The sequence below is a fragment of the Trematomus bernacchii genome, unplaced genomic scaffold (assembly GCF_902827165.1).
Source record: "Trematomus bernacchii unplaced genomic scaffold, fTreBer1.1, whole genome shotgun sequence".
NCBI classification, from domain to species: domain Eukaryota; kingdom Metazoa; phylum Chordata; class Actinopteri; order Perciformes; family Nototheniidae; genus Trematomus; species Trematomus bernacchii.
Window position 1 is genome coordinate 97,616 of NW_022987855.1, and position 14,002 is coordinate 111,617.

Consider the following 14,002-nt stretch of genomic DNA (forward strand, 5'->3'; position numbering starts at 1 on the left):
TGGAAACCTGAAAGTAAACAACCAATCAAATCCTGGAAAGTAATTAAAATGTAATGAAAAAGTCGAGACTAGGGAAGTTTCATTAATCACTTAAAACTATTATAATCTAGGAGGATTTCTCTAAATCTAAGGTAACAATATAATAAACTTGATTCATAGCGCACTTTACAAATGCAACCTAAAGTGCTTGCCATACACTCAAACTGGGGCTCAGAGACAATAAATAAGACAAAAGAAAGACAGAAGATATCAAAATATATATGTAAAATTAAACCTGAGACGCCTGAAAATAATAATATTTAGAAAATGAGTAAAAAACTATGAGAATGACTTAAATTATGAGCAAATCAGAGGAAAAGTGTTTCATATCCAGAGTTGGGTGTAACGCGTTACAAAGTACAAACACCCTTTGACAGACTAAACTAGTAGTTACTACATTATTCAGAAATGTACAGTAACTTTGGATAATAACACGGCGGGTTTCGGAGCCTCTCTGTTCCTCCCCCTCCCCTGACAGCCCGTCTGTGTCTCATGCAGCTCGCTGATCCAGTGAACGAGTGACCCGACACGACAGTAAATAATAAACATTTATAACTAGTTTAGCTAGTTCCAGGGGTAGATAAGATTGGTAAATGTGATGGTCTAACTTTTAACATTTTAAATATTTCAAGTCACTAGAGGGATTTCCACCGCAGGTTTATATTTTCATGACATTTGCGCGACTTGTCCACGTGCAGCCAAGCGTGTTGCAGCCGTCACAGGGGTTGAGCTGCAGAGCAGAGACAGAGACATCAACAGCTATAACTTTCGAGGGGGTGGAGGTATGCCCATTATTTTAAATGTATCTGAAGGAAGGACAGGAATGTGACGGTAAGGTGCACTGCTGCAAACACAACCACATCAAACCTCTCCAAGCACCTGCAGAGGCAACATGCTAACACCAAGCTAGCAGCTAAAGACCCCCAAACCCACAGTGATGATGTTGAGTGAGTGCCGACTCCAAACAAGAATTTTCACCGTTATTAACTTGTGTTATGTCTTCCTTATTGCAATAGTAATTGTTATATGTGTGCACATGTAGGCCTAGTGTTTTAAGTTTTGGCTATAGGCTGTTGCTGAGTAACGCAAAAGTAATGTAAAGAAACAAGAAACTTTATGAGAGTAACAAAGTAAAGTAATATATTACTTTACTTTTAAAGTAATATGTAATATATTACTTTTTTTGAGTAACAACCCCATCTCTGTTCATATCCCAAATGCTCTGACATTATTTCCTACCTGGTTGCTAAAGTGTTGGAGAAATCCTCCACAGGTGCAACGTAGGCTGCAGGAAACCAGCCCTGCCTGAGGACAGAGGACACAGGTGAGGAAACAGGTGAGGAACCAGATAGACAGGTGAGGAAACAGAGAGACAGGTGAGGAAACAGAGAGACAGGTGAGGAAACAGAGAGACAGGTGAGGAAACAGAGAGACAGGTGAGGAAACAGAGAGACAGGTGAAGAACCAGAGAGACAGGTAAGGAACCAGAGAGACAGGTAAGGAACCAGAGAGACAGGTAAGGAAGCAGAGTGACAGGTGAGGAAACAGAGAGACAGGTGAGGAACCAGGTGAGGAACCAGGTGGGGAACCAGGTGGGGAACCAGGTGAGGAACCAGGTGAGGAACCAGGTGAGGAACCAGGTGAGGAACCAGAGAGACAGGTGAGGAACCAGAGAGACAGGTGAGGAACCAGGTGAGGAACCAGGTGAGGAACCAGGTGAGGAACCAGAGAGACAGGTGAGGAACCAGGTGAGGAACCAGGTGAGGAACCAGGTGAGGAACCAGGTGAGGAACCAGAGAGACAGGTAAGGAACCAGAGAGACAGGTGAGGAACCAGAGAGACACACACACGCACACACACACCCTCTCTCTCACACACACGCACACACACACACACACACACACACACACACACACACACACACACACACACACACACACACACACACACACACACACACACACACACACAAACACACAAACACACACACACACCCTCTCTTTCACACCAACACAGTCTCACTCCCTGAAGGTCCAGGAGCGACGCTTGGTCAGGGTCCATTGCGTCCAGTTGTGACGCTCCGAGGCTCCTTCAGCTTCATAAACGGACGTAAAGAGCTTTCAACTGATTGCAATGTATTCCCATCGGCGGCGGTATTTGACGCTCAGGGAAGCACTGCATCGGTCCATGTCGGCGGCATTTAAAGGCAATGTGAGCGTCCATTCCCATTGGATAACGGAGGATTACTCATCAACTCAAAAACACCAGATTATCCTTGTTAATTACACAACATTGATTGGTTTAAATTGTGTGCAATGCTTTTGTATTTTTCCCCTTCGATTCGGAGAAACAAATATTTTTTCGGAGTTTAGGATGGCAGAAGACACTACACTACCCAGAATCCTCAGCTAACGTTTGGGACTACACCATGTGCTTTGCTCGACAAACCCCGTGATTAGTCCTCAAGCTCTGTGATTGGATGTTGGAGTGGCAGTGCGCGAAGTTTACACCGAGCGTCAAACAGCACTTTGACATGGAAAGAAACCCATCGACGGCACACTATTCAAAACAGGAATCGAACGTGTCCTAACCCCCCCCCCCCCCCCCTTAGGTCACAGGCTCCTCCAACAGTGCAACACAATAAAACAGATACACAGAACAAATTGTGCAAGTAAATACAGAAAGAACAATAGTGAAATAGTAAAAAGTGAAATAGTGCAATAAGAGTCTATATACAAGTGATTGGAATATGATATATTTGACAAATAATTTCTAAGTAGCAGCCACATGAATGTTATGGATGTTGTTTCAAAGTTCAGGTGTTTAATAGTCTTATGGCCTGTGGGATGAAACTGTCCCTGAGTCTGGTGGTTTTAGTCCGGATGCTGCGGTACTGCCTGCCAGACGGCAGCAGACAGAACAGTTTGTGGCTGGGGTGATGGGGGTCTTTTATAATCCTGAGGGCTTTCTTTAAGGTTAACCTGGTATTTTTACTCCACTACATTTATTTTTAGTTACTTTACAGATTTGGATTAATGATGTGAAATATAAACAACCCTTAAATCAGACTTTAGTTACCCCATAGTAAAATTCAGTGAAGGTGATTGTCAAGTGCCAACAATCAGGCGAGATATTTGATAGTTGGTGCTTGAGAAGACTAAATATGTATCTGCAGATCCCTATAAAGTATATTCATTACTCGTTATTCTCTAATTGTTCATCAAAAACTGTATATAATGGCTATTTTGCACATCCCTTTCAAGATTTCAAGATTTTCAAAGGTTTATTGACATATCATATACACATCTACGGTGTAGTTATGCAATGATGACAAACTTGGGTCATAGGTTCCTCAACAAGAGATCTATCGATATCTGTGTACCTCCACCATTAAACTGTCATATTCTGCACATTTCTTATTCTATCTACATACATCTTATAAGAGTATAATACATATGTATAATATCAGTTAAAATAAGTGCTTCAACATAGTTAACATTGCAGGAAAGTTGATTGTCAAGTCCTAAAACAAATTATGCAATATATTAGACGTTAGGTACTTTGTCAGGCTTAATATTTATCTGTAGATACCCCCAAAGCTTTTTTCTTATTCAAAAGAAGACCTTAACTTAAAGTATTATTTAATGTTTAAATAAAGCCTAATTAGTTTGTCTGTTTTGCACATCCTCCTATTAATATCTTTGTACATCCGGCACTAAACTGTTTATTCTAGATACCATTTACAGTATCTTCTAGATATTTTCTATTCTATATTTCTATCATTGACCTTCTACTTTCCTCCTATTTTGTACTCTTAATATTTAAATGTTTTCATAAAATATAACACATTCAAAAGTGCTTTACAAAAATGAAAGACATTAAGAAAAAGGCATTTTAAACAGTCATTAAAAAGCAACACAATCTACCTGCATTGCAATTACTCTAAACGTGTAATAACGTGCTTTAACCAGTAGGAGGTGCGGGTTAAAAAGCTGTCAAGTTTACAGTGTTAACAAAATAAGATATACTGCTGTTTCTGGTTTAGTTTACGATGGATATATTTTGTTATTGTTTTGATATGTGTAACACAAAAGCGATGTAAAAAACCCACAGCAACACAGAAAAGATGGTCTTAACATGACCCAGCGGTCTAGTAGTTAATAAAAATCAATAATATCAAAACAAAATATTACTACTAACTTTATTGTGAAATTAAAACAGAACGGTAAAAGAATAGTTTCCGGTCTATTCTGAGGCCCGATCTCTGTAGATAAATAAAGAACTACGACAGATGTGTAATATTTAATGCAGCCAAACCATTTATTACAATGCATTCATGTGATGACTTTCAAAGAGTAAAGCAAGCACTGCTGAATAAAGTATGATTTTATCTTTTACGAAACTTTTTTTTTTCATATGGAATGCAGTTGGAGGTCAACCAATCACAGAGCTTGAGGACTAATCATGGAGCACATGGTGTAGTCCTAAACGATAGCTGAGGATTCTGGGTAGTGTAGTGTCTTCGGCCATCCTAAACTCAGAAAAAATATTTGTTTCTCCGAATCGAAGGGGAAAAATACAAAAGCATTGCACACAATTTAAACCTATCAATGTTGTGTAATTAACAAGGATAATCTGGTGTTTTTGAGTTGATGAGTAGTGCAGATATCACTGTAAAATCAATCGACAGTAAGGAGAATACTTACTTCCGGGTGTAAAATCCTCCGTTATCCAATGGGAATGGACGCTCACATTGCCTTTAAATGCCGCCGACATGGACCGATGCGGTGCTTCCCTGAGCGTCAAATACCGCCGCCGATGGGAATACATTGCAATCAGTTGAAAGCTCTTTGCGTCCGTTTATGAAGCTGAAGGAGACTCGGCGCGTCCCAACTGCACGCCATAGGACCCTGACCAAGCGTTGCTCCTGGACGTTCAGGGAGTGAGAGTGTGTTGTTCACACACACACCCTCTCTCTCTCACCTCAGGTTGTCAGTTTGTCCTTACAGCCAGCCGTTTCTTTGCTACAGCACTAACACACACACACACACACCCACACACACCCACACACACACACACACACACACACACACACACCCACACACACACACACACACACACACACACACACACACACACACACACACACACACACACACACACACACACACACACACACACACACACACCCACACACACACACCCTCTCTCTCTCACCTCAGGTTGTCAGAGCGTCCGTACAGCCAGCCGTTTCTTTGCTCCAGCACTAACACAGTGATGGTCTCCCCCCTGCAGAAGGGGAGGAGCTTAGGGTTTGAGGAGGAGGGGTGAGACACCAGCGCCCTCATAGCTCTGCCCCCCCCTCCCAGACCCAGAGACTCCCCCACTGAGCTGGAGCGAGAGCGGCTGCTAGGGAGGGGGGAGGGCGCTGGGGTGGGGGGGGGGTGGGGGGGTTGGGAGAGGAGGAGGATATATATTTGTTGTTTTTATTGATGCATTGTCTTGTTTTCAACTAAACAAACAGCTGGGTCGCTTGTGATTCTCACATGGGGGTCAAAACACTTTATAAAAACACATGATGAATAATAACGATTATATTCAGCCTCATTAAAATCTGACTCTTCAAAGTTACTAAAGATGTCAGATGAATCCAAAGAACTAAAAGTGTAGAGTAGCATAACATTGAATAATTTAAAGGTCACCTATTATGCAAAATGTGTCCCCTCTTCTCCATGTCTCTTCTACATCAACATGTGTCCCCTCTTCTTCATGTCTCTTCTACATCAACATGTGTCCCCTCTTCTCCATGTCTCTTCTACATCAACATGTGTCCCCTCTTCTTCATGTCTCTTCTACATCAACATGTGTCCCCTCTGTGTAAAGAGATTCTGAAAGTTTCAGGAACAAAGATTCTCTCTCTTTTTGTCCTGATCCATTTATATAAAAACCTGTCTGAAAATGAGCTGATCAGATTATGATGTCATAACGATGTTTTGGCTTGTGTAACCATTAGCCAATCAGCAACCAAGGTAACCCCCCCCCCCCCACACACACCTTATCACCTGAATCCTCCTAGAGCACCATTAGGCGCTTTCACACCGGATTACTTTTCCCAGGAATAATTCCTATAATTCTTTGGATTTTGCGTTCACACCAAAAAAATCTGGAACTAGAACTTTTTTTTGGGAACCTTTTCACCCCTTTTCAGTCCCTGCTAGAGAGGTGGTACTTTCCTGGGGAGAAAAAGGTTCCAATTTCTGATTGGCTGGGCGAATTGCAAACCACGCCCTGTAAAACTCAATTTTATTTGCTCGCATTAGCATTATTAGCATTAGCATTAGCCCAGCGCACAAACGCAGAGAGACTAACTTATGGCAACACAAAAGAAAACATGGAAGCGGTGGAGATGAGGAGGTGTCAGCGTTCTGGCGATTTACTCGGACGGCTTCAGTCGAAGCTGCTGGGAGTCCCAGCAGCTTCTACTGAAGCCAGTCCCCAACTCCGGGGACTTCCGGCTGGGGACTTTGGGTGGCAGTATACGCCGTGAAGTTGTTTGCGGCCTGCCAGTAAACCCAAAGCAGAAGAAGAAGAAGAAGTGACGTCAGCGGCTCCCTCAGGGACTTATTCCGGTGTGAATGTGATTTACTAGAAAGTTCCAGGAAATAAAAGTTCCGGGGACTATTCCTGGGAAAAGTACTTGGTGTGAAAGCGCCTATTAGCCGCGTTCACACCGGAGTACTTTTCCCCGTACTTTTCCCATTTAGTTCCGTTAGTACCCCTTATGTCGCGTTCACACCAAAAAGAGCACTTAATCTCGGGAACTTTTACCCCCATTTTTTGTGTCTGCTGAGAGATGGTACTTTCCTGGGGGAAAAAAGTGCCCCAGTTCTGATTGGCTGGGCGAATTGCAAACCACGCCCCGTAAAACTCTGAAATGTTTTGTAGAACCGCCATTTTATTATCCTTGCATTAGCATTATTAGCATTAGCATTCACCCAGCGCACAAATGCAGAGAGACTAACTTATGGCAACACAAAATAAAACATGGGAGCGGTGGAGATGAGGAGGTGTCGGCGTTCTGGCGATTTACTCGGAAGCTCGGAAGCTCGGAAGCTCGGAAGCTGCTGGGACTCCCAGCAGCTTCTACTGAAGCCAGTCCCCAACGCCGGGGACTTCCGGCCGGGGACTTCGGGTGGCAGTATACGCTGTGAAGTTGTTTGCGGCCTGCCAGTAAACCCAAAGCAGAAGAAGACGAAGTGACGTCAGCGGCTCATTTGCGTAATCTTCCCTCAGGAAATGTATTCCGGTGTGAACGCGATCTGTACTAAGTGCCCTGGGGTAATAAATGCCGGGGCACTAAGTGCCGGCACTAAGTACGGCAAAGTACTTGGTGTGAACGCGGCTATTGTGTTTTTTTTAACTAAATATCTCTCAGAGGGGCGTGGGGAGGGGCTCCTTATTTTCATCTAAAGTAACAGACAGAGAATCAGCACTTTGGAAACAGGGCTGAAAAAGAGGGGATTATGGGATGCTGCAATGATCTGTTTGGTGTTTCAGCCAATCAGAGACAGGCTCTGGATATATCTGAGACCTATAATATAAATAAAACAGTATAATAGGGGAAGTACTTGTATAGATATACTTAGTTACCCCTGGATTACAGAGTTAATATAACAGGTTTTATCTCATGAAGGGTCTCACCTCTGGAGGGAACTCTGCCCAGAGCCTGCTGCTCTCTGCGGGCCCACGACATGTCCTCATCTCTGGATACAGTCTGGAGGAGAGAGCTGACGGAGCCTCGCAGCTACACACATATGGTCATCAGCAGCAAAAACACACATACAGAAATTACAAATAGCTCAAAACAAGGCTGCCAGACTAGCTCTCCACTGTTCGAAGCACACTCATATTGGAGTTATGCATAGAAACCTATCATGGCTTCCAGTTGAGAAACGTCTGCAATCTCGTGCTATCACTTTTCTAAAATATTTCCAATTTAGCAAAAAAAACATTGTATTTTTATGATCAAATAGTTTACACAAGAGACGAGCACGACCATAAGACTAGACAAGCTACATCAGGCCATCTGCTGGCACCTAAACCCAGGACACATCTTCTGAAACCTTCTGTGACTTATAGAGCTATACAGGAACTCATTGCCAAACTACCTCGCTGAAATAGAGTCCAGAGCCTCTTTCAAGAAGAGATTTAAGGGCCATCTACTAATGACCATGTACCCTGTGAGCTGTGAACCCTAATTTAATTTGATCTCATGCTTTGTACTGGTGGGTGTCTTGTGCACTCATCCTTGGCTAAGATTGATATTGAAAGTGGATGACATTGTTGATGATGTTGGAGATTGTTGATGATATTGGTGATGTTGTTAATGATGTTAATGATGTCAGGACTTATGTCTTGAATGTTGTTGTATTATTGTTGTATTGTTTTAAGTGTCGGACCCCAGGAAGAGTAGCTTTTGTCAAGAGCAAAAGCTAATGGGGAACCTAAATAAACATAAACATAAACACACACACACACACACACACACACACACACACACACACACACACATACACACACACACACACACACACACACACACACACACACATACACACACACACACACACACACACACACACACACACACACACACTTGATATGTGTGTAACAGGTGAGTAAACGTTATATTTGTATTGACTCCTTGCGAGGCGTCTGCACCTGAGCGTCCTGGTCGGGATGGGTGGGCGTTCGAGGTCTGGAGCCTTTGGACTCGTTCACTTTCTCCTTCCAGCCGTCAGCCTTCTGCTGCAGAGACGCTCCGGTCTGAAACACAGAGGAGAGCGGTGTTACATGCTGGGAAGAAACAGACTCTCAACAAAAGGAAGCAACAAAATGAACAAAACACTGAGACGTTGACTTCATATGAGCAAAAAGGAGATATATTTACTTTGCAGCTCAAAGGGCCTTATGCCATACGATACCATACGATACGATACGATAGGATAATACTTTAATGGTCAGATGAAGTCTGAAATGCTCCTTGCATCACAGCAGCTCCATGTGTAACATCAACAGACAAATATCAAGACACATGAGAAACAATCAACAAACATGTAATATACAGATGGAGCATCTTATTTCAGACTCCAGCTTACTGCTTCCTGCCTGCTACCTGCCAGCTACCTGCCTAAGTACTGCCAAAGACCAGTATCTGGGAATGTTAAGCCCTCCCACTATTTTCCAAGAGGGCGTTGCCAGATTTTCAATTTCAGGATTTAACCAGGAGATGGCGCTTCCTTCACAAAAACAGGAAGAGAACTTTCATGGACTTTCAGTTTTGTTTAGAAGAGCATTTGAACACATCAATATTTTAGATCAAATAAAGTATATCTAATCTTGTAATTCAATAATATATAGTCTTTATATATTAAATAACTATGACCAAACTAAGACTTAGTTTTTCACAAGAGAAAATGCAGATATTATATAAAAAACTAAAGTTAAAATCTTGTTTTTAATGCCCCAAGAGCAATAAAAACACTTGGTAAAAAAATCCTGAGTGAGGCTTTCATAAATTGCATTTAGCTGACGCTTTTATCCAAAGCGACTTACTATTTAATAAATGATAAATGATTATTCATAACAAATATGAGTGATGTGTGATTATTATTCATGCTATATACTGATATAGGGCTAAGTAAGCAATCAATCCTGCAAATTAACCCTTAGTTGTTCAATATATTTATTCAGACAATGTGAGTAGAAATACAGAAATTCTGCTCCCACCTAAGGCCAACGTTGCAATATTACAACATTTCCCTAAAAACTTACCAAGACGTAAACATTTTTAAAACTCTTTCATTTCTGCTCCAGAGGCCAGGGGTTAAATTGGGATTTGATATGTGGGGGGGCTCTGTTAGAAGGTGCGACGGGGGGGGAGGGGGGGGCTCTGTTAGACGCTCGTGAATTGTCAACGGGGGGGGGGGGGGGGGGCGTCTGGCCGTTCTGTGATTCTCCAGAAGCTCGCCTATGAATAAGTCCCGACTCTCCCGACGGCCAATCCGTGAAGAGAAGAGAAGAGACACACGTTCACTAAGCCGAAAAAACTATATCCGGTCACAGTGATCTGCTATTTTAAAGTAAATTCAACACATATCGACCCTAAATATAGCATATATTAACCTGTTCCACTCTGAGCCTGTTTTTCAGGTCTCAGGCTCGAAAATGACATTCCCAGAACAAATGACCATATCTTCCCTTCTAAAAGGGTTAAATTAATAATCTTTTCTCAAAGTAATGATAAACCTGTGAGTTGGATGTAGAAGTGTCAGAATCAATATAAATGTTTTTTATTTTAAAGAAAATTCAGATTTTACATAGTAAAAAACTGTAAATTATAGTGTCCGTCCAAAAATTATTTTGTACAGATAGTGAAAACTACCCTTGGATGATGGGTTAGTAGACTAAAAGCTTTAGGAATCCAAAGTACAACATATAATAAGTACCCTGTATCAAGATTGATGCAAAACAAGTGAAATTTGACCTTTTTAGAGAGATTTAGCCAAAAACTGGGCCATCTGGGGTCATTTGGGTGGATTTGACCTATCTCTGGCCCCCCTTGCTCGATCTGGTTGGTTGACATACCCTTGTGACCGTTAGAGCCAATAGAATCGAAAGAGGATACTCGCATAGACACACATTGTAAAGAAAAAATGTTGCCGCTTCGCGTGTGGAAAGCGAAACTAAACTGGAGGAATGTCTCCTTCTGGAGTTTGGAAACTAAAACGCAGTTGTATTGCTTATGGATTATCAGAAATAATTTCAAAGAAGGCACAGACACATAGGATGAACCTATGGATTAACTGCAGCATCGTTTTTTTATCGTTTTAATGCCATTGAAGACCACTTTTGACCAAGGTAAGCCATATTTACATATTTAGCTTCTTGGCTCCACATGTGATGATGTACGCTTTCGTTGATAGCGTCGCGAATGTTTATCACTGAGTGTTGAGGTGGGCACCGTTAGATTCAGTGTCTCCAGGACACCAAAAAATAGTGTTTGGTTGTGCATCTAGGATAAGTAATAAGGGAGTTCTGAGTGAGTTTATGTGCCTTTGTCGGTCCCGTTTTTTCGATCGAGGCTAATTCAGAGGCTGAGTGCTAGCATTGTGGGTTTTTTTTGAAAAATAAAATTAAAAAGATCAGTTAGCTGAGTTTCTTCCCGTTACATGGATATAACACATTCATAGTTTTATTCAATATTAAGATTCCTTAGACGTTGTTTCCTGCAAATGACGCGTTTATCCGCCCGGTACCGGGGGGAAGGCGTGAAACAGGTTAAGAACGAGAAAGTGTTAACATCGTTTTTTGTAAACATATGACAAATGTGCGAGGGTGATGACATCAGAGCATCGTCCTATGGGCTTAGCCCCGGACAGGTACAACAGGTATTCACTCAGAGGGGGGTAGGTACTAAATGCCACCCATTTACATGTAGGCAAACTGTCAAAAATCAACATACAGTAGGGGGGTGGGGATGGTGAACGGTATGTGGGTATGTGGGACACTGAAAAGTCTATGTTAAAAAGCCTCAGTCACCTTAATTCATGTAATAAAAACATCTCAGGTCAGTAACACTGAAAGCTAAATGTGCAATATCATGTTCAGCTATGTTACTATTTATAATGTTATTGTTGTTACAACAGAAGATGTTAAATGCATCAATCTGGTGCACTTTGAGGTCAAAATTAAGAGATTTATGGATACCGCTGGAAAAAGCTGCATATGCCGAGCCTGTACGTAGCGCTGTAACTTCCTCCACAAAAGCAGCCTTCTGTTTATTCAACGTGGTGGGGGCCGAGGGAACCGGGCAGAGTTTTTCGCCGGTCAACGTGTGTGAAAGTTTAAATCTTCCTTATTGAGCTTTAAAACAAATGAATAATGACTATATATAATAATAAAATAAACACCGGCTGTTGTTATGCCTGCTGTAACGTTAAATTACTCCGTTCTCCGCTTAAGTAATTATGCCGTTACAAGCTTCATAGTTGTATTTATCATATAAATTTGCCGAAACAAGTTTAATATTCTGAAAGCCAAGACTTTGTTTATTTGAAATCAGATGAAAACAAACTGTAATGGACCCTGCCGTGTTATCTATGATTACTATATGCCTTACTGTACATTCATAATTTCAGCCGGAGGGAGGGGGGCGGCGCTGCGGCAGAGCAGATTGCGAGTGAGAGGTGCCTGTCATCTTCCCTTTACAAGCTTCACAAATGTATTTATCGTGTGATTTTGTAAATAAAAGTTTCATATTCTGAAAGCCAAGACTTTGTTTATATATTATACGTGGGTAGCTATGACGTCAGAAGGAGTTACCATAAATGAGAGCTGCCGTAAAAGTGTTTCTAGGATCTCTAAACGAACTATTACAGCTGTTATAAAGCATTAAATGAAAAGTCATGAAAGAGATAAGGAGGAGAAAAGGTTTAAGGAAGTAAGCAATGAATACAGAATGTCGAAATCCTCTGTTTCACACAATGTCGAACATTGAAGACAGAGGACGGCGGTCCCCCAATCTACACAGCGGGAGAAAGACAACTATTTTTTAAATCAATAAAAACATTTTCTAAATCCATAAAAGCATTTCAATTAAGATTGGGAGTCATGTCGTTACTTTGTTGAGAATGTGGCCATGTAATAAACGGGATAATTTGCAGCGACTTGGTCATTGTGGGGAAAAATAACACCCATCCTGATCGTTTGAATGAAGTTGAATACAGAATATTCATATTTGTCAGTGATTTCATGTCAATTCGGCGAACATAAACATAAATGATCGTGGTGAAGATGATGATTCAATTAGGATTAAAAATCGGGAGAGCCGGCTGCATTTCCTCTCGTTCGTTTTTTTCGACTAAACAACATTATTTTGTTAAATAACAACATGGTGATGTTTTGTAAATTATTACATGTCTTATTTAGCACAGACTATGATCCTATCCGTGACATATGGATTTTAACAAAGATCCGCTATACATTAGTACCAGACATACTGTACATCCAGTTTACTGTATCGAAGTTGATTTCACATGAGCTCCAGTGTGGAACCCCACTGCACCCCCTGGTGGATCAATGATCCATTGCAGCTGGCTTCACAATAATTAAATGTATTTATCACGGGGGCGGTATCAAGTCAGACTGGGGGCCGGCTCTTCATCACGAACCGATCACGGGCCAATCACGACCCAATCACGACCCTCGCGTTTCAAACTGTCTGAAATAAGATGCCCCATCTGTAACTGCAGGATCAGTGAGAGCTGCTCAAAGAGCCTTCAGCGTGATCTGATGCAGGAAGCAATATGCAAAAAAAGGTCCTTCTATTTTTGATATTCATTTTAAGTTAGTGTGTGTGTGTGTGTGTGTGTGTGTGTGTGCGCACCTTGTTGATGAGGAACAGCAGGGACTGTGTGAGTCCGCAGTGTTTCTCAGCCAGGAAGCGATACCTCCTCTCCTCCTCCTTCAGGATCTCCTGCTGACTCTGACGCAGGTACAGCATGTACTCACTGTTCTCCTGCACACATACATACACACACACACACACACAAACACAAACACACACACACACATCATGCATCTCTAAAGTTTAAAGTAACGGTTTAAGGTACAAAAAAGTAAAATTATCCCAAATTGTGTTCAGTGTGTGTGTGTGTGTGTGTGTGTGTGTGTGTGTGTGTATGTGTGTGTATGTTTGTGTGTGTGTGTTTGTTTGTGTGTGTGTGCGTGTGTGTGTGTGTGTGTTTGTGTGTGTGTGTGTATGTGTGTGTATGTGTGTGTGTGTGTGTGTGTGCGTGTGTGTGTGTGTGTGTGTGTGTGTACCAGGGAGTCTCTGTACACTCCTCTCCTCAGTTGTTTCTCCAGACTCTCGGCCTGGTTCCTCACCTCCAGCTCGTAAACC

General features: G+C 41.9%; 1 protein-coding gene across 1 annotated transcript in view; it reads right to left on the minus strand.

Moving 5' to 3' along the window:
• Positions 1 to 14,002, minus strand: part of baiap2l2b (BAR/IMD domain containing adaptor protein 2 like 2b) — a 30,824-nt gene that overhangs the window by 5,749 nt on the left and 11,073 nt on the right. The window contains exons 6-11 of the mRNA XM_034113474.1: positions 13,924 to 14,002; positions 13,487 to 13,618; positions 8,761 to 8,865; positions 7,741 to 7,843; positions 5,257 to 5,467; positions 1,279 to 1,344 (exon numbers count right to left, since the gene is read on the minus strand). The exon at positions 13,924 to 14,002 is cut by the window's right edge and continues 11 nt beyond it. Of these exons, the coding sequence (XP_033969365.1) occupies positions 1,279 to 1,344; positions 5,257 to 5,467; positions 7,741 to 7,843; positions 8,761 to 8,865; positions 13,487 to 13,618; positions 13,924 to 14,002 (696 nt within the window). The remainder of the gene's footprint in view (positions 1 to 1,278; positions 1,345 to 5,256; positions 5,468 to 7,740; positions 7,844 to 8,760; positions 8,866 to 13,486; positions 13,619 to 13,923) is intronic.